The sequence below is a fragment of the Tauraco erythrolophus genome, chromosome 5, assembly GCF_009769465.1.
Source record: "Tauraco erythrolophus isolate bTauEry1 chromosome 5, bTauEry1.pri, whole genome shotgun sequence".
Lineage (NCBI taxonomy): Eukaryota > Metazoa > Chordata > Aves > Musophagiformes > Musophagidae > Tauraco > Tauraco erythrolophus.
The window spans coordinates 70,271,064-70,291,293 of record NC_141469.1 but is presented as its reverse complement, the minus strand read 5'-3'; the positions used below and the strand labels follow the sequence as shown (position 1 = coordinate 70,291,293).

The 20,230-nt window shown below is 41.2% G+C and overlaps 1 protein-coding gene across 1 annotated transcript in view; it reads right to left on the bottom strand.

Annotated features, from left to right (window-relative positions):
- Window positions 1–20,230, bottom strand: part of LOC104373133 (protocadherin-23) — a 121,656-nt gene that overhangs the window by 33,750 nt on the left and 67,676 nt on the right. Inside the window, 6 exon segments of the mRNA XM_086612498.1 lie at window positions 268–425; window positions 10,185–10,284; window positions 10,785–10,972; window positions 12,385–13,404; window positions 14,755–14,859; window positions 14,862–14,990. Of these exon segments, the coding sequence (XP_086468624.1) occupies window positions 268–425; window positions 10,185–10,284; window positions 10,785–10,972; window positions 12,385–13,404; window positions 14,755–14,859; window positions 14,862–14,990 (1,700 nt within the window).

Below are 20,230 nucleotides of genomic sequence, written 5' to 3'. Positions count from 1 at the left end.
TTCATAGCCACCTCCTACTAAGGCACAAACATTATCTATGTGCAAGACAACCCAGAATGCCGTTGTCTATTTTTAACGAATCGAAATGAGCCTGCCCTCTCATTTCAACAGAAAAATGGCTAAAGAAAATTACCATGACACAAGATGCTTACAATTTTGAACTTTTTCCTTTCTTCAGCTTATTTCCCTTGCTTCTCCCAAAACTGTTTTTTCAAAGAACCCAAGTATCTGACATAACTGATTTATCTGTACAACGTAAACAAGTACCTGGATGTAAACAGCAGCATGTCCTTGAAGTGAAGGCATTCCCTGGTCCCTGGCTGTGACCGTCATTTTGTAGTCTGATCTCTCAGCATGTGACAGAGACTGGGTTGTTCTTAACTCCCCACTGACAGCATCAATCCGGAAGTATCCTACATCCTTTTCTATGGGGAAAAAATGGATGTGTGTTATTGCAAGTCTCTTCAGCTTGCCTCCATAGTACTGAACATTGTAATTAACAGTAAGAAAGAGCAGGACCCAGAGGTTCCTCTACTCATCTGGATCTTTCTGGCTCATGTAGTTCACCTCTTACAGTCATTGAGTACAGAGTTGTTATAAATCACTTATTCTGGATTCAGAAAGCTACAGAGAGAAACACTATGGAGTACTAAAGCAACTGCTCAATTTTGTACCAACAACAATGATGTGTGCAACAGGAGAGCAGCAGACATCCCAGGATTGGTACTCCTACTTCCAACATAAGTTGGCAGGCAGGGCCAGAGAAAGAATTCGATCTTAGTCTATGTACTCGCATGAAGGGTCAAGTAAGTGATGCTGGATACACAGCTGGCTCACGTCCCTCACAGACTATGGGTAAGCAAAGAGCCCTATCTACCACTAAGACACTGTAACTGCAGTGATGCCGCCTGCCCTGCTTGTGCTCTGAACCATGAACTAACTGGGGGTAGCTACAATCTTACAGCAAACTGTTGCAGAGCAACAGGTGAGTATTGGAAATTATGCTTACATCCTTCATCAAGGACTGGCCGCATGCTAAGAACAAGCAACTTCTAATTAAAATTACTACTTGCAGCTACATCTCACTATATTTATTCTAGAGCTGCAGAGAAAAATTCTACTGTAGAAAAGTAAATAGCTCTTTGTGACTTAGAATCATAGAATCATTTAAGTTGGAAAAGATTCTTAAGACCATCGAGTCCAACCACTAACCTAGCATTGCGGAGTCCACCATTAAACCATGTCCCTAAGTGCCACATCTACGCACCTTTCACAACCTTTCAGCGAAGAATTTTTTCCTAATACCCAATCTAAACCTCCCCTGGTACAACCTGATGCAGTTTCCTCTCATCCTATCACTTGTTACTTGAGAAAAAGAGATGGACAATCACTTGTCCCATTTTCAAGGAATGCAATAAAAACTATTCTCCAATTCTTAGTAAAATAGGGAAGCATCCAGTAATTAGTATATCCTACCAGAAACCAAGAAAATAAAATTTTGCGTAACTACTTCTCTCTTAAAACACTACGCAAACAACTTTTCACTACGTGAATTTTTAATAAGGTGTGCTAGTGGGTTAAACAAAGTCATGTAGCATAACAGCTGCTATTCTAATAAGCAACTGTGGTAAAAATAAATTCAGTGCAGACGTAGTACACAAAACACCCATAAAGAACTGTATTTCCATAGGCACCTAAGTGAGCATGAAGCTGTTTATGTTCTCCAAATCTGCACATGCAAACTAGTTAGCTGCACATACAGACGTTCATTTTTGTATCCAATCACCTCACCTGCAAAATATTTGCACCTGTAGAATTTGCAAAAACACGGAGCAGGCTAGTTAGAAAACAGGGTTTTCACAATCAACAAATAGGAGTTTTTTCCGATATTATGCTGCCATTTTCAACTGACTATAGGTTTCTAACACTCCGTGAGTCCCTTCTGGGTTGATTCTTACAGTCTGGAACATAACAAGGAAATTTCCAACAACAGGAAACAATATGCAGAGACAATTATTGTGAATAAGAGAGTCCTGCATTCTGCATTTTTCATGACAGTTTCAAAATATTAATGCTGCTATATTACTGTTTTCATAAATAGCTTTCAGTTACTTTCCTGGTTTAGGTCCCAACAGTATGTCTACATTCATAGATATGCTATTTTGTTTCATATAATGTTTCATGACACAACACCCCAGCTAAGCAAAAGGCAGAGGAGACGCAAAAAACAGAACACAATGTGAATTGCATGCATACATTTTTAATGTTTTGCTAAAACTGACATTTAAAAAATAACTGATAGGGAGAACTAATAAGAAAAAGAAATCAGTAAACAGAAGCGCACGAAAACTATTCCCTTCATTTTTCTGCCACAATGGAGCTATAGAATCATAGCATGGTTTGGGTTGGAAGGGACCTCAAAGATCATCTAGTTCCAACCTCCCTGCTATGAACAGGGACATCTTCCACTAGATCAGGTTGCTCAATGCCTCATCAACCTGCCCTTGAACACTCGCAGGGATAGGGCATCCATAACTTCTCTGGGCAACCTGTTCCAGTGCTTCATCACCATTATAAAAAATTTCTTCCTTGTATCTAATCAAAATCTCCCCTTTTTTGATTTAAAGCCATTGTCCCTTGTCCTATCACTACACGCCCTTGCAAAAAGTCCCTATCCAGATTTCTTGTAGGTCCCCTTTAGGAAGGCTGGGAGGCTGCTAGATCTCCCCGGAGCTTTCTCTGGGCTGAACAACCCCAACTCTCTCAGCCTATCTTCATCGAAGAGGTGCTCCAGCCCTTGGATCATCTTCGTGGCCCTCCTCTGGATCCACTCTAACAGCCCCATGTCCTTCATATGTTGAGGACTCCAGAGCTGAACACAGTACTCCAAGTACTCCAAGTGGGGTCTCATGAGAGCAGAGTAGAGGGGCAGAATCACCTCCCTCGACCTGCTGGCCACGTTCCTTTTGATGCAGCCCAGGATACAGTTGGCTTTCTGGGCTGCAAATGCACATTGCTGGCTCAAGTTGAGCTTCTCATCAACCAGCACTCCCAAGTCCTTCTCCCCAGGGCTGCTCTCAATCCATTCTCTGTCCAGCCTGTATTTGTGCTTGGGATTGCCCTGACCCATGTGCACAACCTTGCACTTGGCCTTGTTGAACTTCATGAGGTACTCACAGGCCCACCTCTCCAGCCTGTCAAGGTCCCTCTGGATGGCATCCCTTCCCTCCAGTGTGTCAACCACACCACACAGCTTGGTGTCATCTGCAAACTTGCTGAGGGTGCACTTTATCCCACTGTCCATGTCGCCAACAAAGATGTTAAATAGCACTGGCCCCAATACTGACCCCTGAGGAACGCCACTCGTCACTGATCTCCGCTTGGACATCGAGCCATTGACTGCAACTCTTTGAGTGCGACCATCCAGCCAATTCCTTATCCACAGAGTGGTCCATCCATCAAATCCATAATCAATGTCTCTCCAATTTAGAGACAAGGATGTCATGCAGGACAGTGTCAAAGGCGTTGGACAAGTCCAGGTAGATGATGTCAGTTGCTCTTCCCTTATCCACCAACACCGTAAGCCCATCGTAGAAGGCCACCAAATTAGTCAGGCAGGATTTGCCCTTAGTGAAGCCATGTTGGCTGTCACCAATCACCTTTTTCTCTATGTGCCTTAGCATATTTGCCATGAGGATGTGCTCCATGATCTTGCCAGGCACAGAGGTGAGACTGACTGGCTGCAGTTCCCCGGGTCTTCCTTTTTTCCCTTTTTAAAAATGGATGTTATGTTTCCCTTTTCTAGTCAGTAGGAACTTCATCAGACTGCCATGACTTTTCAAATATGATGGATAATGGTTTAGCAACTTCATTCATCAGTTCCCTCAGGACCCGCGGATGCACCTCATCAGGTCTCATGGACTTATGCACCTTCAGGTTCTTTTCATGGTCTCAAACCTAATCTTCTCTTACAGTGGGCAGTTCTTCATTCTCCCAGTCCCTGCCTTTGCCATCTGTGACTTGGGCAGTGCAGCTGGAGCTCTTGCCAGTGAAGACTGAGGAAAAGAAGTTATCGAGTACCTCAGCCATCTCCATATCCTGGGTAACCAGGTCTCCCTGTTCCCTTCCAGAGAGGGCTCATGTTTTCCCTAGTCCTCTTATCACTCACATACCTATAGAAGCTTTTATTTTCTCCCTTGATATCCCTGACCAGATTTAATTCTGTCAGGGTTTCAGCTTTCCTAACCTGATCCCTGGATGCTCAGACAATTTCTCTGTATTCCTCCCAGGCTACCTGTTCTTGCTTCCACCCTCTGCAGGCTCTTTTTTTGTGTTTGAGTTTGTCCAGGAGCACTTTGCTCATCCATGCAGGTCTCCTTGTGTTTTTGCCCAACTTCCTCTTTGTTGGGATGCATCGCTCCTGAGCTTGGAGGAGGGGATCCTTGACTGTTAACCAGCTTTCTTGATCCCTGAATAGGCTGAAGTCTTCTCTCCTGAAATTCAGGATAGTGAGCTTCCTAAGCACCCTCCTTGCCACCCTAAGGATCTTGAACTCCACCATTTCATGGTCACTACAGCCAAAGGCTGCCCTTGAGTTTCACATTCTCTCTCACTTGTTGGTGAGAATAAGGTCCAGCATGGCACCTCTCCTCGTTGGTTCCTTTATCACTTGGAGAAGGAAGTTATCATCAATGCATTCCAAGAACCTCCTGGATTGTTTATGCCCTGCTGTGTTGTCCCTCCAACAGATATCGGGGTGGCTGGAGTCCCCCACGAGAACCAGGGCTTGTGAATGTGAGGCTGCTCCTATCTGTCTGTAGAGGGCCTCATCTGCTTGGTCTTCCTGGTCAGGTGGCCTGTAGCAGACCCCCACTGTAATGTCACCTATCCCTGCCCTCCCTTTAATCCTAACCCATAAGCTCTCGGTCGGCTCCTCATCCATCCCCAGGCAGAGCTCCCATCTGGTGCCATGTAGGCCATCCCATTGTCAAAAACCCCCAAATTGTGGTGATGACACCAGCCATGGAGCTGGGCACGTCTGTTTCTTCCAATGTCACTGCTTGCAACTGGAAGAAGCGAAGAAAAGATAACCTGTGCTCTAGATTCCCTTACCAATTGTCCCAGTGTCCTGAAGTCTCTCTTGATCACCCTTGGACTTTGTGTTGAAGCTTCATCACCACCCACATGGAAAGACAGTAACAGGCAGTAGTCCAAGGGCTATACCAGGCCAGGAATCTTCTTAGCGATGTCCTTAACCTGGGTGCCAGGGAGGCAGCAGACTTCCCTGAGAGGCATATTGGACTCTCTGTTCCCCTCAAATGGAAGTCACCTGTAACTATTACCTGTCTTTTCTTCCTCATGGAGGCGGTCGTGATACAGGGGGTAGTCCTTTCTGACCCTGGTGACACCTCCAGTGCAGATGGACGCCCAGCCACACGATCCGTCAATGGGCCTTCCACCTCCAGAGCTTCATACTTGTGCAGAGGCACCTGGGTAGGCGAGGTGGGCACAGAGGGGGTCGCCTGTTGCCCTGAGCACGGACTTGCTTCCATTCACTCTTTTCCTTTAAGCTACTGCCTTCTGCCTGGTGGGGAGAGGATACATAATCTGTTTCATCTTGAGGTTTCTTCTGTGGCTCTTCCTGATTCTGTCTCAGGTTGGGCAGAGCATGACACCACTAGTCTCTCTTTCCCGACTCCCTGATGCTCCTTAACCTTTCCACTTCCTCTCGCAGCTCTGCCACCACGCTGAGCAGGTTGTCCACCTGGTCACACCTCACACAGCTGTCTTCACCACTGCCGTCCCATACCAGGGAAAGGCTCCCACACTCCCTGCAGTCTGAGACCTGGATGGCTGTGCCTTTTCATGGGAGCTCTGTCTGCACTGCCACATCCCTCCTGCCGAGTGCAGAGGACTGAGCCTTCTGCAGGGTGGTCACCATAGCTGAGCACCTTCTGACAGGGTGATGGCCACCAACTAACCTCACCTCTGGAGCAGGCAGCCGACTGCACCCTTCCCGTGTGCCCTTCTGTGTGAACTGATGTCAGTCCACATCTTTTTTATCTGGTACCGCACTATAACGACAATCAAAACTGAAACATCTTATTTCTAATTTTCTAGCATTCGTATCATTCTATTGTGTAATTTATTCATAGACAATTTCAAAGTGTAGTCATTTGATTTCAAATCAGAAAAAAACTTCAAGAAAAAAACACCCTTATGAAACCGATTTCCCTCCATCTACAGACAGACTAAGCAAATTTTTATACTATCTTTTGTAGTTAAAGCAATTTCTTCAATTTCTGAATTTCAAAAGCCTATCTAAAGACAGATCTTGCTTTTCAACTGATTTAATAGATAACATGTACTAAGGGAAGAGACAGTCCATTTTGAGTACTTTTGCTCAAGATTACCAAGTGGTAGCCTGCTCACTTTCTGAATACACTCCAAATCCTCCTCATTCTTTTGGAAGTTCAAAGTAAGGAATAAGGGAAAAAGTAGTTTTAAGTTTTACACTAAAGTAGTATGTCAGTCATTGCTCTAAAACCTCATGCTCCTGCACTTCTAGAAACATTTGTTCAGCTTTCATCTCTGTAAGTCACCTGAATTAGGGAACTGCTGCTTATTTTATACACCCTAAAGATGTCCCTTTTTGTATGAAAAGGAAGAAAGTATAGGAGAAATGGATAAGAAAGAGCAGCAGATGAAGCATGGAACAGAAAAAAATTCAATCTCTTGATAACTAGACTCTAATGGCCCCAGCTTCTTCTTGTGCTTGCAATTCTACTCTAACCTGTCAATAAACAGATACGCTTCTTCACCTAAATTTTCCACCTCTGCATTGTCCAACCTGTTGGCTAGGCTTTCATTTACCTGAGATTCTCCAAAACTCAGGCACTTTCTCAACTCTGTCCTCTGAAACATAGTTACAGAAACTGCAGTTTTGGACAAAAAAAAAAAAAAAAAAAATGGCCTGAGAAACCTCAGGCAATATGTGGCTGTGAACTCTGGCAGAACATTCAAGCCTTCCAGGGACTGGCATTCAGGCAAAATGGTTCAGGAAGCAGAGAGAAAGTAATACCAGAGTTTTCTGAGATATGTGTGACCTCAGTATGCAGTGATAGTTAGCTATACCTATTTTTACCTAATTTCCTGAAGAACTGTATCTTTCCTAGGTTTTAAAATACTTAGTGCCTTGGCCATCTCATCCTCCTTTGAGCTGAAAGAAAAGTTGTTTCTTGTAACAGAAAAGAGGAAGGCAATGCCATGGCTCCCAAAAAGCTTGAATACTGTGGGGCTGCTACAGAAACACAGACCTCTGCAAGTCTACGAATATTCCCTGCATGTTGCTTGCTAATGGCCCTGCAGAACAAGTGCTTGTCCACTGACATATGTGCAACACTTGCCAAGTGCTAGTCTTAACACAAAAAGCAACAGTTTATGATGCTCTATAAATACACATTGATTTTTTCTTATAAATGTTATACTATAACCTATCGACAGTCGTAAAGGCAGCTAGACAAATCAGTTAACAATTGCCAGCATCACTAAGGAATAGCACACATAGCTGGGATTCACTTCTCTCTGAATTAGGTTACTCTTTCAGTGAAAGAGCCTCTGAAAGCTAAAATTCATCTGTTGTGTAAACCTCACAGCTCTTTTACAGATTTTTGCTTGCATAATTTGTTGGCATTTGTCATTAGCCCTCCTGATAGTTTCATCAATTGCTGCTATCTTGGCATTTCCTTAAGGTCTCAGGAACATTAAAAATTACCCAGTGACTCTTACAAGCTTAACAGCTGACACTGACACTCATAGCTCTTAATCTTGTGGCAGTCCCTCAACTGTTGAAAAAAGTACTGGTCTGCATGCAATGCTCCAATTAACCTGATGTCTTTGGGTTTAACAAATATGGCTGTAAATCGGATCATATTTCTTTTTCATAGTTTAGTACTGAACAATGTCCCAGAACTAGAAAATACTATTTTAAACATAAACCAGGCAAGAACTTCACCATGAAACAGAAGACCAGATGTTAAAGGCTGTGAGCCAACTAACAACAACAAAAATTAGTATCAGAGAAGCTCAGCTGTTTCTGGATTTGTTTATCGGGAAAACATCTAGTTCCAAGGCTGGGAGGGCTCTTTCAGTGTTTTTTTGCTGCTGTTTTTATCCTTTTGTTCTTTCTAGAGACAGCATTTGCAAGACCAGTCATATTTTGTGTTGCTAGTCATTTTTATAATTTGAACTCTTACTTACTCCCCTCTGGGGCTCTACAGTGAAGCCAGTAAGAAAATCCAATGTGCTGTTGGAAGGAAGGGGATATAGTTAGATATACGGACAGGCAGAGACCCCTGAAGAACACTTCCCACATTGCCTGGCCATCACCCTTCAAACAAAGGATTAGGTACTACTTATTTCCTTTCTCTTAAGGGGGATCACTTGGTGCAAAATATTATTATTCACAGTGCAGAAGTCTACAATTCTCTCCATTTCCCTCTGGAAGAGGCAGTCACTTGTATCCAAATTAAGGGAATAATAGTATGGCCATAAACTGACCCTACAATCTTTTATTACCTACATATATTTCAACTGCAAAACTTTCAATAGAGCTGTTAAATGTCTCATTTTTTTAAGCATCTCTTGGTGGAAGAGAGTAGAGTTAGTTCTCTGGCCCTTGTAGATTTGGATCTTAAAGTCCTTCCATTACTTCACAGAAGTCAAAAGGGTACATAAAGACACAGTATAATATAATCCACAGGAATGTTTTGGTAATTTCAGCCCTGGTAAAAAGAGGATACAGATTCCTTTGTACTTTAAGAGTGGTAACAGAAAGAGAAAGGGATAATGGCTTTAAACTGAAAGAGGGTAGATTTAGATTAGCTCTAGGGAAGAAATTCTTCACTTTTGAGGGTGGGGAAACACTGGAACAGGTTGCCCAGAGAAGTTGTGGATGCCCCATCCCTGGGAGTGTTCAAGGCCAGGTTGGATGAGGCTTTGAGCACCCTGATCTAGGGAAAGGTGTCCCTGCCCACAGCAGCGGGGTTGGAACTAGATGATCTTTAAGATCCTTTCCAATCCAAGTCATTCTATGACTCTACTATTTGCAGTATTTTGTTCTTTACTCTGCAGTGACAAATAATTGTTATGAGTTTAAACCAACAGAGCCCACACTTGAGCTCTGCCTACACAGAAAAGAACACCTGAGGAAACACACTGAGCGAATGGAAATACTGGAAACGTTTTCTTGCTCTGATGAAAGAGTATGCTCTATGTGCAAAGTACCGTCAACTACAAATACCGAGCTTAAAAGGTATTGATTACATTAAGCTAGAAGAATAGAGCAGGCATCAAAATAAAAGAAATAGTTCTATTCTTGGCATCTCTTGCTGTTTCAAACTAATAGTGAATCAAAGCAGGAGGGACAGACATGTTTTCCTCACTGGTTACAGAGAGAGTTCTCTCTTGTGTAGAAGTGTAGCAAGTGGTATGTGGCAAAATCAGACATCACATTTATGTCTCTCACCAGTATTCATGTCCCAGTCTCACTCATGTTCTAGTTTAGGACTGCTCTGTTATTGATTGCACAGCAAACAAAACTGTATCCTATAGTTTACCCCAGAAGTGAACTACTACATGTAGGAATTACAAGGAAAACTAAAAAGGAGCAGTGTTTTTAAGCGGCCACACTATGTCAGGCTAACACAGTTCTAAACAAAGGGTGAAATATGAACTAAAAACCACAAGCCTCGATGTTTGCCCAGATTATCTGCTGATCCTTCTGATCCCTGTCTCAGACTATCATGAACCATTCTTTTAGCAGGAAAATTTTCAATTGGTCATGGGAAAAGGGAGATCATCTTTCCTTTAAGATGTTAAACAACTGACTGAAACGCTAAATTGTACAGTACAAGATCATGGTTCTAATCTTTTCTGAGTGCTCTGGCTGGCCACACAAGCACCCAGATCCCTGGGAAGATGAGGCAGATGTGGAAGGGAGGAAAGGTAACTGCTTGCACCCCTCCTTAGATACTTTATAAGACATGTGATGGTCCTGATTCCTATTTACATAGGCATCTTTATTCCAACAAGCACAAAATAGATTCTATATGCATACATGGTACCTCTACAACTCTAGTTATTTCAATATATCTTTTCTTATGAATAACACCTTAAATTCTTACCTGATTCTATTGAATATAATACAACACCGTTGTTTCCGGAATCAAAGTCTTTTGCAAAGACAGTGGTAATAAGTGTCCCTGACGGCTGCCCTTCCAAAACCTGTCATCAAGCAGTTTATAAATAATTTGCAAAAATACATGTATAACAACGAGTCTTAAAATAAATTCCTTGCCATAACATAAGAGCTTAGTTGTTGCTCTGATTTTCATTTCAGTAACATTTACAGTCAGTGCAGAGAACATTTTCAGGAAATAGTTAAATAATACAGTTCTAGCAATCCTCTGTTACAATCTGCACGTATTGCTAATTCAAAAATCTTCAGTGCAGTAGACTCAGAGGTCAGAAATTAAGAAAGATTCTACTGCATACATAAATAAAATTATACATGAATTTCCTTTCCATCTAACAGTATAGAAGGTGGCAAAGTGTAATCATTTGATAAGTGTTGAAATTCCCAAATATACCCGAATCCCAATTAAGAATGGGTTATGTTTCTATTCTGGTGCCATCCTGTCACTGTTCCACAGGACGAGGGGCTTGGGCCCCTGTCACAGGGTGATGCTCAGAGCCAGGCACCACATCCCACTGGTAGCACCCACCTGGAGGTGCAGCTCCTGCCCGGGCACCGCCTGAGGGAAGAAGGGCTTGTTGTCATTGAGGTCCCTCACCACAATGTAAACTGTTGTTGTGGCATTAAGCCTCGGTGACCCATGGTCGGTCACTAGCACGGTCAGCTGGTGGTGACCTTGTTTTTCACGGTCTAATGCAACCCAGTTTACGATTTCACCTGATGGACAACAAAAATGATGGAGAAAGGGAGTTAGATATTTACTATATGCTAGCACTCATCTTACTACATGCAGTTACACATTTAATTTAACAGGAAATAATGATGCATATCTTCTGATACACCTTACTGCTGACATTAAAACCTCAGATTTCCAAGCTCCATTCCATGGGTCACAGTTTGCACTTGTACTTTAGCACCATATTTACACCCTTTACCGTATAGCGGATGCCCCGGAGCAAAAGTATAAAACAGTACGAACACACACGTTGACCTTTCAGAGAAATTCATCTGGCCTTTTCTTCACCACACTTCAGGACAGATAATATACAAGCACAGGGTTTTAACTGCTGACAAATGGCCTTTATTATGCCCCTGGGTTGGGAAATTTTCAACACAATGTCTGTAGGTTAATCAGGAAGCCTTATGTCTCCGATACATTCTGGTAAACCCAGGGAATAAATCTGACCCAATCTTCTCTCCATCTGCTCAATCATATTCGATATAGCTGTAGATTACGGTTGGCCAAAGTCCTCCACACAGAACCACACATTATTTTAAGATCTTCTTGGTTAACTCCTAGTACTCTGTTTGCCTTTAAACTTCCATAAATGTACTCAACAGGAACCTGCTTTGAAATGACCATTTTATTTTGAGATTCATATAGAGAAATTATGGGAGAGCCTATTCACCCCCCATGAGGACAGGACATCTGGGAACAGGAATTTTAAACAGCAGTTCTTTGCTTGCTACGTATCATTTTGCTAAACCAGATTATTTACAGTGCCTGTGTTCCTTAGAGGATTCCCTTCCTCTGGGCTCTCCATGCTGTGTTCTGTGCTGTTTTACTGTGTGGACACAGTGTCTATTACTCAAGGCATTTGCTATTCACTGCAGAGTACACTCTGTGCTGTGAAAAATCTCTCTCAGTCAATTTGATTTCTGTGATGCCATGTACAACAGGAACTCAGGTTTGATGTAACTTACAGCAGTTCTCAGAAATATTTTAAATCACTAACTGTCAAATTTCATAGTTATCTTTAGAGTTATTTATGGCTGATCTGTACTTTTCAACTGTACTGGATCACAGGCAATTAAGTTCCTCATATGAACTACTGAAAGCGTAACTTAAAACTCCTTTTAATTTGTTACAGTCAAACACTGGAAGTTATGACCAACTGACCAGAATGAAGTCACGAAAAAGTCAAATCCTAAGGGTTAGTTCATTCTTCATGAACATGTATTAGATCTATTTCATTCCCCAAACTGCGAAGCTCTGAGTTAGAATATTCACATATCAACTCAAGAGATTCACAGCAGTTCCTGAAAGCTTTACACTTTACTTCCATTCCTTTAGGGAAGGCTGCTTTCCAAAAGCAATATTAGGCAGATTACAAACCATAAAATGCTACCTGTGTTGGAATTCATCTTGAAATACTTTCCATCAGACAAGAGGAAATAGGAAAGTTGTCCATTTCTTCCCGAGTCTTTGTCAACAGCTGCAACGGTGCCAACCACACCCCTGGGAATTGGATTTTCCTCCATTTCAAAGAAGTAGCTTTCATGCATAAACACAGGACAATTATCGTTTTCATCCAGGATATTAACTATTACCGATGTACTCGCATTTTGCCTGAGATTTTCATCCTCGGAGGTGCTGACCAAGGCTCTAAAACTTAATATCTGTGCACATTCGTAGTTTAAATGTTTCCGAAGATAAATCCAGCCAGTATCAGAGCTGATTCCAAATGCAACAGAATCTGTGCTAGGCTCTAAGGAATACGTCAGCTTGGAGGTAATGCTGCGTGGATCAAGTGAGTGGGCTTGAACCTGAAGGATTTGTACACCTGGAGAGGCAGCTTCACTGATTTCTACTTGATACACTAAGTTTTGAAAAACCAAAGTAGGGCCCATCTTCCACTCTTCAATAATCACTGTCAACATCAGCAAAGAAGTCAGAGGAGGACTTCCACAGTCTTCAGCTGCTATATGTAGAGTATATTCCTGCTGCTTATCCGCAAACACTGTCCTGGTGAGGTTTACCATGCCAAGGCTTGGATCAATGCTAAATGCGTTTGACTGCTTGCTTGCAATACTATATTTGATTGCACCATTTAGACCACTGTCTTTGTCTTCTGCATGAGCAATGTAGACAGCAGTGCCAGGAGGCTGGGTATGTGAAATAGTAACCTTATCAGACTTGGTAAGAAATACTGGAGGATTGTCATTAACATCTATCACAGATATGTTGACCTGGGTGCTACTGTAGACAGGGGAGTTACCCAGCTGTGACTGAACAGTGAGCACCACGACAGACTGAGTTTCATGGTCAAGTTGTTTTTTAGTGCGGATGATACCAAACTGGGAGTCAATAGAGAATCTTCCATGTGGATCACCAGAGGAAATTCTGTAAGAAACCACTTCTAAAGAATCTAGAAATTGAAATAACAACAAAAAAATATAAAAAAATATGAAAATAGTAACATGAAGGTTAGTAAGAACATCGGTGAAGAATGTATGTTGTTAAATTCAGTGGAATAAATGTAAGCTACACAGATCTTTGACTTTCTTGGGCTTTTTACACCTCCTTCTTCCTGCCCCTGGAGTCCTTCAGTAAAAAAGTACTGCACAGGCTTGATCTGACTGTATACAGTTTGTCCGCTTGTGCACCATTTGATTTTCATCTCACTGGTACAATAAAACTCTATAGAGAAAACAGTATAATAGCCTCCTGTTTTTCCCTGATCTAAATACAGAAAAAACCACTCCTATAAATTAGTCTTATGGGAGCAGTTTCACTACCCACAGGCATACACTATAGCAAGGAATGACACAGGTGGCAGTTCTCTTAAAGAACTGTGTTTTACTGAACTTACTGTTCATGGATGACCATTGCTACAATCCTTATACATGAGATGCTCCCTAAAGCAAAAGCTATCTAAAGGTTCAGGCTTATTACCGAGGCCTCTCCACAGGTGCTACCTCACCCTGAGGACAGTGGTCAATGCACTGTCCTTCCAAGAAGAAGAAAATGACAGGACATGACTAATTAAACTTATATAAAACCTCTGCCTCTACCACCTTACATGTACAGATCCATCATCAAGCTGGTATGTGGACTCATTGCTCCTACTGCTCTGCATAGGAACCAAATATATATGGCTCTCAGGATAGGGTCTTTTACGATTAAGTCCTTGCAGGAGCTAACCCACTTCCCTCTAAAAATTATAAAGAAACCAAATGGATTGAATAAATTTTCAAAAGGTCCCACAAACATTCATCTGGATTTCACCACTTAATTTGGGAAAATGGGGAGGATGTTTTTGTTTGCTTGTTTGATTGGATTTTTTTTTTCAGCAGCACTTCGTACAGATTCTCTGAAACTTCTGAATACTCTCTGCTTATGAGTATTGCTCTGAGATTTGTCTTGCATGGTTAATGCTTTAACACAAGCCACACCATCACACAGACCCTTCCTTACACTTTCACAACATGCTTCCCATCTCCTCATTTACAATTACAGATATCCATCTGGAAGAAAATGGAGGCAGTCGCAAATCCCTATGGACCACCAAGGGGAGTACCATAAATCTCCATTTGTTCTAAAGAATATCCTGATACAGCAGTGATTGCATCAGCTGCTGTAAATATCAAGAGTAAATACAGACTGAATAAATAATATGAAAGATTTTTTAAAAAAATATAATAATCATCTGTAGTTATTTCCAGTTAATGGTCACAACAAAAATGCAATGTAATCTCTGACTGAGTATACAACTTACTTGGAGGCTCTCTGGCCTTTACGGTGCCGATCGCGCTGTCTTCAGGCGCATCTTCGGGAATAGAAAAAGTATACCGGGATCTCTCAAATATGGCAGGGCCGAAGCAGTCTGAAGGATGTTTACTGTGATGGCTGCATTGGTGGCAGAGGGAAGGCCACCCCCATCCCGTGCAGAAACAGTCAGGAAGAGCGCAGAACGCGTCAGGTAGCCAAGAGCTGAGATCAGGTAAATAATTCCTGAAAGTATACAGAAAAGTGCTCAAATAAAAAAACCCACACAAACAGGGTTGAAGCCCCCAAAATACAAATCTTAGAAGCAATGGGCTCTGTGGAAAGTTACTGGGAAGCAATCACCTGCTGTCCAATCACAAGTTTCTGGTAAAAAGCCTTTTAATAGTAAATTCTAAGGTCTGTTGAATTTGCAAGCTGCTAACAATTATGTTTTATATAAGCTATATGAAATAAGTAATTCTTTGAAAAGAAAATGCAATGCTCTGTCCAGAAATACAGAACTTTGGATGTGTCCTCCTCATGAGAAATACAGTTTCACCCTTTAACTCCGATGAATGAGACTAGCTGTCTCCAAATACATTCTCTTTTGATTGCTAAAATAAGTCTTTAGTAATATGAGATAATTATGCCCGATTTTAAAATATTTTGTATATTACTACATAAACCCACATCTAACAATTATTACCTAAGATGGTAGTATGGATAGAAAGAATGAACATGGCAGGAATCCTCTCCTATCTTCTTATGCAGTAAAAGCTTGTATGAACTTCAAAGAAAGCTTTGTCTGAGTGAAGACTTCAGTCTCAGCTATGAGAATTACATCCAAACCATAGCTCTCCATGAGATGTTCATAACGGTTCACAATAATTATCCAAAACTGATACTTGTCAATTGTTCTGTGAGAAACAGTTAGTTATTTGTTGCCCTTTGCAAGCAAATTGAGGATTTATAAATTAAGATATAAACCCACAAATAAATCCTTAGCCTTTAGAGTACTCCGAAATGTCTCTTCTAGGTGAAGTGAACATGAATACTTAAAATTTCAGGGAAGCACATTAAATCATAGAGCAATATAGCAGATGACAGTATGTTTGCTACTTCATAAACTGTATAACTAAATTATAACCTGAGGCACACAGTTGAAGATGAGGTGGTTTCAGCCAAGTAAAGGACAGAATAAGGAAATGTAATTATGTCCTGGAGAGCATTAATGCTGGAAAGGACAAGACAAAACAGTATCTTCTCTACCACTGATAGGAGGAAGAACACTTTCACTTATTCTGAGGTGACAAAAACCCCTCAATATTCTAAGATCCTTTGGTGGTTACAGATTTCGCAGCGCACAGAGAGTTACTTGTACAGTAAGGTTTTCAACACAAAGGTGAAGGCAAGAGGTGGCAAAACACAGAAAAAATTCTTCTTGGCAATGACTGAGTTTAACTAAATATAAACTAAACACTAAAATTGCAATGAGCTAAGTAGTAAGGTTGTAGTAAACTCAAGTGATTCAACTAACAGGGACAACCCTCTATATACTAACATTTTTCAAGAAAGTGCCTATGCTTTTCACAGAAGCTGGTAAAGACATAAAACCTCTAGCAGCTCAGTAAAACTAAACTTTTAAACTTTGAGTTACCTTTGCAATTTCCTGACTCTCAAGATAGGCTTAGTAGGGATGATGTTTGGCATTCAAGTTGGACATTTAGCGGTCCGGTTTGTCAGAAAGCGTAAAATTACGTTTTACTCAAAGTGCCTTAAGAGAATCAGTGCATGATTCAACTACAGTATATATTCTAAAAATTTAGTGTGAAGCCACAATGCTGATTTGCTACAATACATTTTTAAGCAGAATAATACAAAATACATAAAATCTTATAAATATGCAATGTGCATGTGGTATACTTTTCAATTATACTGCCAGGACATTATAATAACAAACTGTGTCTTGACATGCTCAAAACACATTCGAAGGTCTTCAAGATCAAGGAAGAACAGTTTCCACTAACGAAGGACACTTATTCCAGTGTGACAAACCACAGTGAATACTCAACAGAGATACAGATGGATTCAGAATTCATTGCTGATCCAGTTCCTGTGTGCACTTCCTGATGCACTTCCAAGAATCAACCTTATTTTGGCCTTTTTTTTTTTTTTGTCTTCTGATGATTGGGTTTTATGATTATTTAGACAGCTCAACAAAGTAGTCTTCCAAAGACATAAACTTCTGGCATTTCCTGAGGTAATCTGAGCAACTGTAGCTCAAAGGAAAAAAGAGTTTAAACTTTTTTTTTTTTCCAGAGGTTAAACATATAAACACAGGTTTTAAACACTGTCATTGTCAATTAAATGAAATCAATCAAATGGACTGTATTTTACTAACGTCCAATTGGGTATTTTCCTACTGACAAGGCCAAAAATATCTCACTCTAATTTTAGATACTTCAAGAAGTTATGTGAAGAGTGGGAAAACTACAGAAAAGTATCATGTTGAAATTCTTACTTTCAAAGGAGTAACTAACAACTTCAGAACATCCCTTAGCAAAGAGTGGAGCAAGCCATGCTCCACTCCAGGAACTCTGAAGACCTGGTGGAACAGAAATATTTCAGAAACAAAATTCCTCCTCTGCTGACCTAGGCAGATCACAGCACAGTCCATGCCAGTTCAGCTACAGAAAGCAGACAGAACAGAAAACGTATAAAGTATTTTGCTTTCTCTCTTCATTCTTTTACTGTGTCCTAGGAAGAAAAGAGAATAGGCAAGTACATCTTGCCAACTCAGTCCCCTCTTGCAGGACCAGGGATGTCCCAAGAACAGTTCTGCCTGGCAGAGTTCCAGTAAAAAGCCTATGTCTTGCATATGGTTCCTTCCAGCCTCAAAACTGCAATTTTATAACCTGGTTTGACTTTTAATTATATACATTCTGTTCTTTCAGCATTTGTAGGACCAGGCATTAGCTTTGCATCTGGTGATACATGATCTAGACAGACATTTGAGACAGCTCTACCATATGTTGGGGGAACACGTCACATTAGGCTCTATCATGACAGGAAAGAAGCTGTAGAAGTAAGCAGCATCTATGATCCTACTTTCTATATGGTTAGGTAAAAACACCAAACTGTGACTGAAATAGATGGTCATGACCACGCGAGTCAAAAGTAGCAGGCTGGCCAGGTGTATTTGATCTGCTGAAGTACAAGGTGCAAGAGATCTTCTAGTACTACATCACAAAGGCAGAAATGTGGAGTTAACTGCAAGAAGCACGTGGCAGGAACTAGCTGTGTAAGTCACACACTCAGTGTGCAAAACTCAGAGGTATGCCTCACTAAATAACAGGCTGGAGACGGGTCACAGTTTTCCTTTCTTTACTGTTCTGTAATTAAGAAAAGACAGCGACTTATATTGTTACTACCACAGTCATTTGCAGTCTGCAATTTGCGGCTTCAGAGAACTTGAAAGACAATTAGGTTGCTGTGGTACAGAATATATGTTTCCATTGTAAAAAACAGTTTATAGAAATGCTAACGATAGAAAGGGAATAATGAGATGGCTCCTCTGAAAGGAACATTTTAGTCAGTCCAAAGCTCCCAGCAGGAAACCATACAGACACAAGTGAGGTTCCACTTCAAGAAGTCACTGTGTGAAAAATGTCACCTTCTTTCTTGCAGCTTGGCTCCTCATATATATGGACAGTCTTATCTGCTGCCTTTAATAACATTTAATTCCCATTTTTTTAATTTATTGTTTATATTACTGCAGCACCTTGAGATTTTACTTCTGGGTATTCCTCATTCTGCAGGAGAGCGAGCTGGAATCAATTCTGCTTCACAGATGAACAATCATATAATTACATACCAGATGAAGCATTAACATCCAGCCTCACTTACACCTTGGCAATCTCATTTTCTTAACTAGACCTGCATGGCTGTAACTGACTGCAGATTCCAATCTTTATAAATCAAAACCATGACCCAAAGACTGCCTATCATGATCTGCATACACATTTTTGACAGAAATTGCAATGCTGGTTGCATGACAGCAACTGCCTCCGCAGGCTTGCGTTTGGGAACGGCCCTGCAGGTTAGCTCAGCACAGTCACGTTGGGAGTTACAGATATTTTGCTGCAGAATAGCCTGTACTTACTGCCTAGCGTACGCTGTTACAATGGTTTTGGGGATTCAATATAGGGTGAGAACTAGTACTAATGAAGGGCGAAATCATGACTGTCAACTCTGACCTGCTTCAGCCTTCCTCACTCACTGCACGTGCTAGGGCACTAACTTCCAAGAAGTTCTTGTTCTCCACTTTGTTCATCAACAATGAAAAGTAAAATGACACCAATGTTCACCAAGAACATGCAAACAAATCCATTAGTGAAAGACCAAACTCTGGCACCTGCCATTCTTTGGCAATGACAAAATTTCTAATGGGCTTGATTTTACTGCTCTTATTTTTGTGGAGATGCGCTCTGCCCCACAGGTAGGTTAGCTGCTGTTTCTCAAGAGTTAAAAGGCAGGAGATGGGCCCACATATAATGATGCTTTTAAAATATGTTTCTGATCTTCTCCATGATCCTGTGTTCAGTTCTAACACTACAACAGCATAGATCACCAAACTAGGTTCACTCACCAAAAGCACATTTTGTACAGCAGAAATAATGCTGGTTATCCCAAAAGGATTTCCACACAGACCTCCAAGCTAACCTCATGTAAGCAAAACAGAAACCAGCTCTACATTTATAGTCATTCTTAGGTAAACAAAACATTTTCCTCTAGTCAAGCACTGCAGAGGCAAAGATAAATCAGGATGCACTAACTTCAATAACAAAGTCTGGATTGCCTAGAAATCTGTACTTAGGTAAAGAGCTTCCAATATTTCTCATTGTTCATGAAATAAAAAAGCAACATTAGAACACAGCAAGAGAAATAAAACCAACGGCTATCAACAGTGTTCCCTAAGACCACAAAACTGAATGCCCTAACAACTTCAAATGATGGCAGTATTTCTTCAGCAAATATCACAGGACAAGTCAGCTGGCATGACCTGACACACAGCTCAGACAGCAAGCAGATGGCAAAAGAGTATGTATTGTTCATCACCCTAACTCACCTCCAAGCCAGCCTCTGGACCTGCTGTTTAATACTGTGTAGGTCACTGACCTGCTCAGAGCATGTCTTGCCAACTAGCATCCCAGCTTCTCAGCACGGAGACACACATACAGCTTTGGTTTTTATGCACTTTTTATGTGTCAGAAAAACGTTCAGGATGTGCACAGACAGGGTGATCCTCCAAGAGGTGAATGCAGTTAGGAGATGTAGATTTCGCATTAACAATTAACATTTAAAACCAGCATTGTTCTGGCGAAGAGTGATATTGTTTCTGCTTGACAGTTCTATTTAACTTTATCTGACTTATTGCCCATCCTCTCATCTTAGTATCACATTTAGGTTCCAGTTTTAGCAATTTA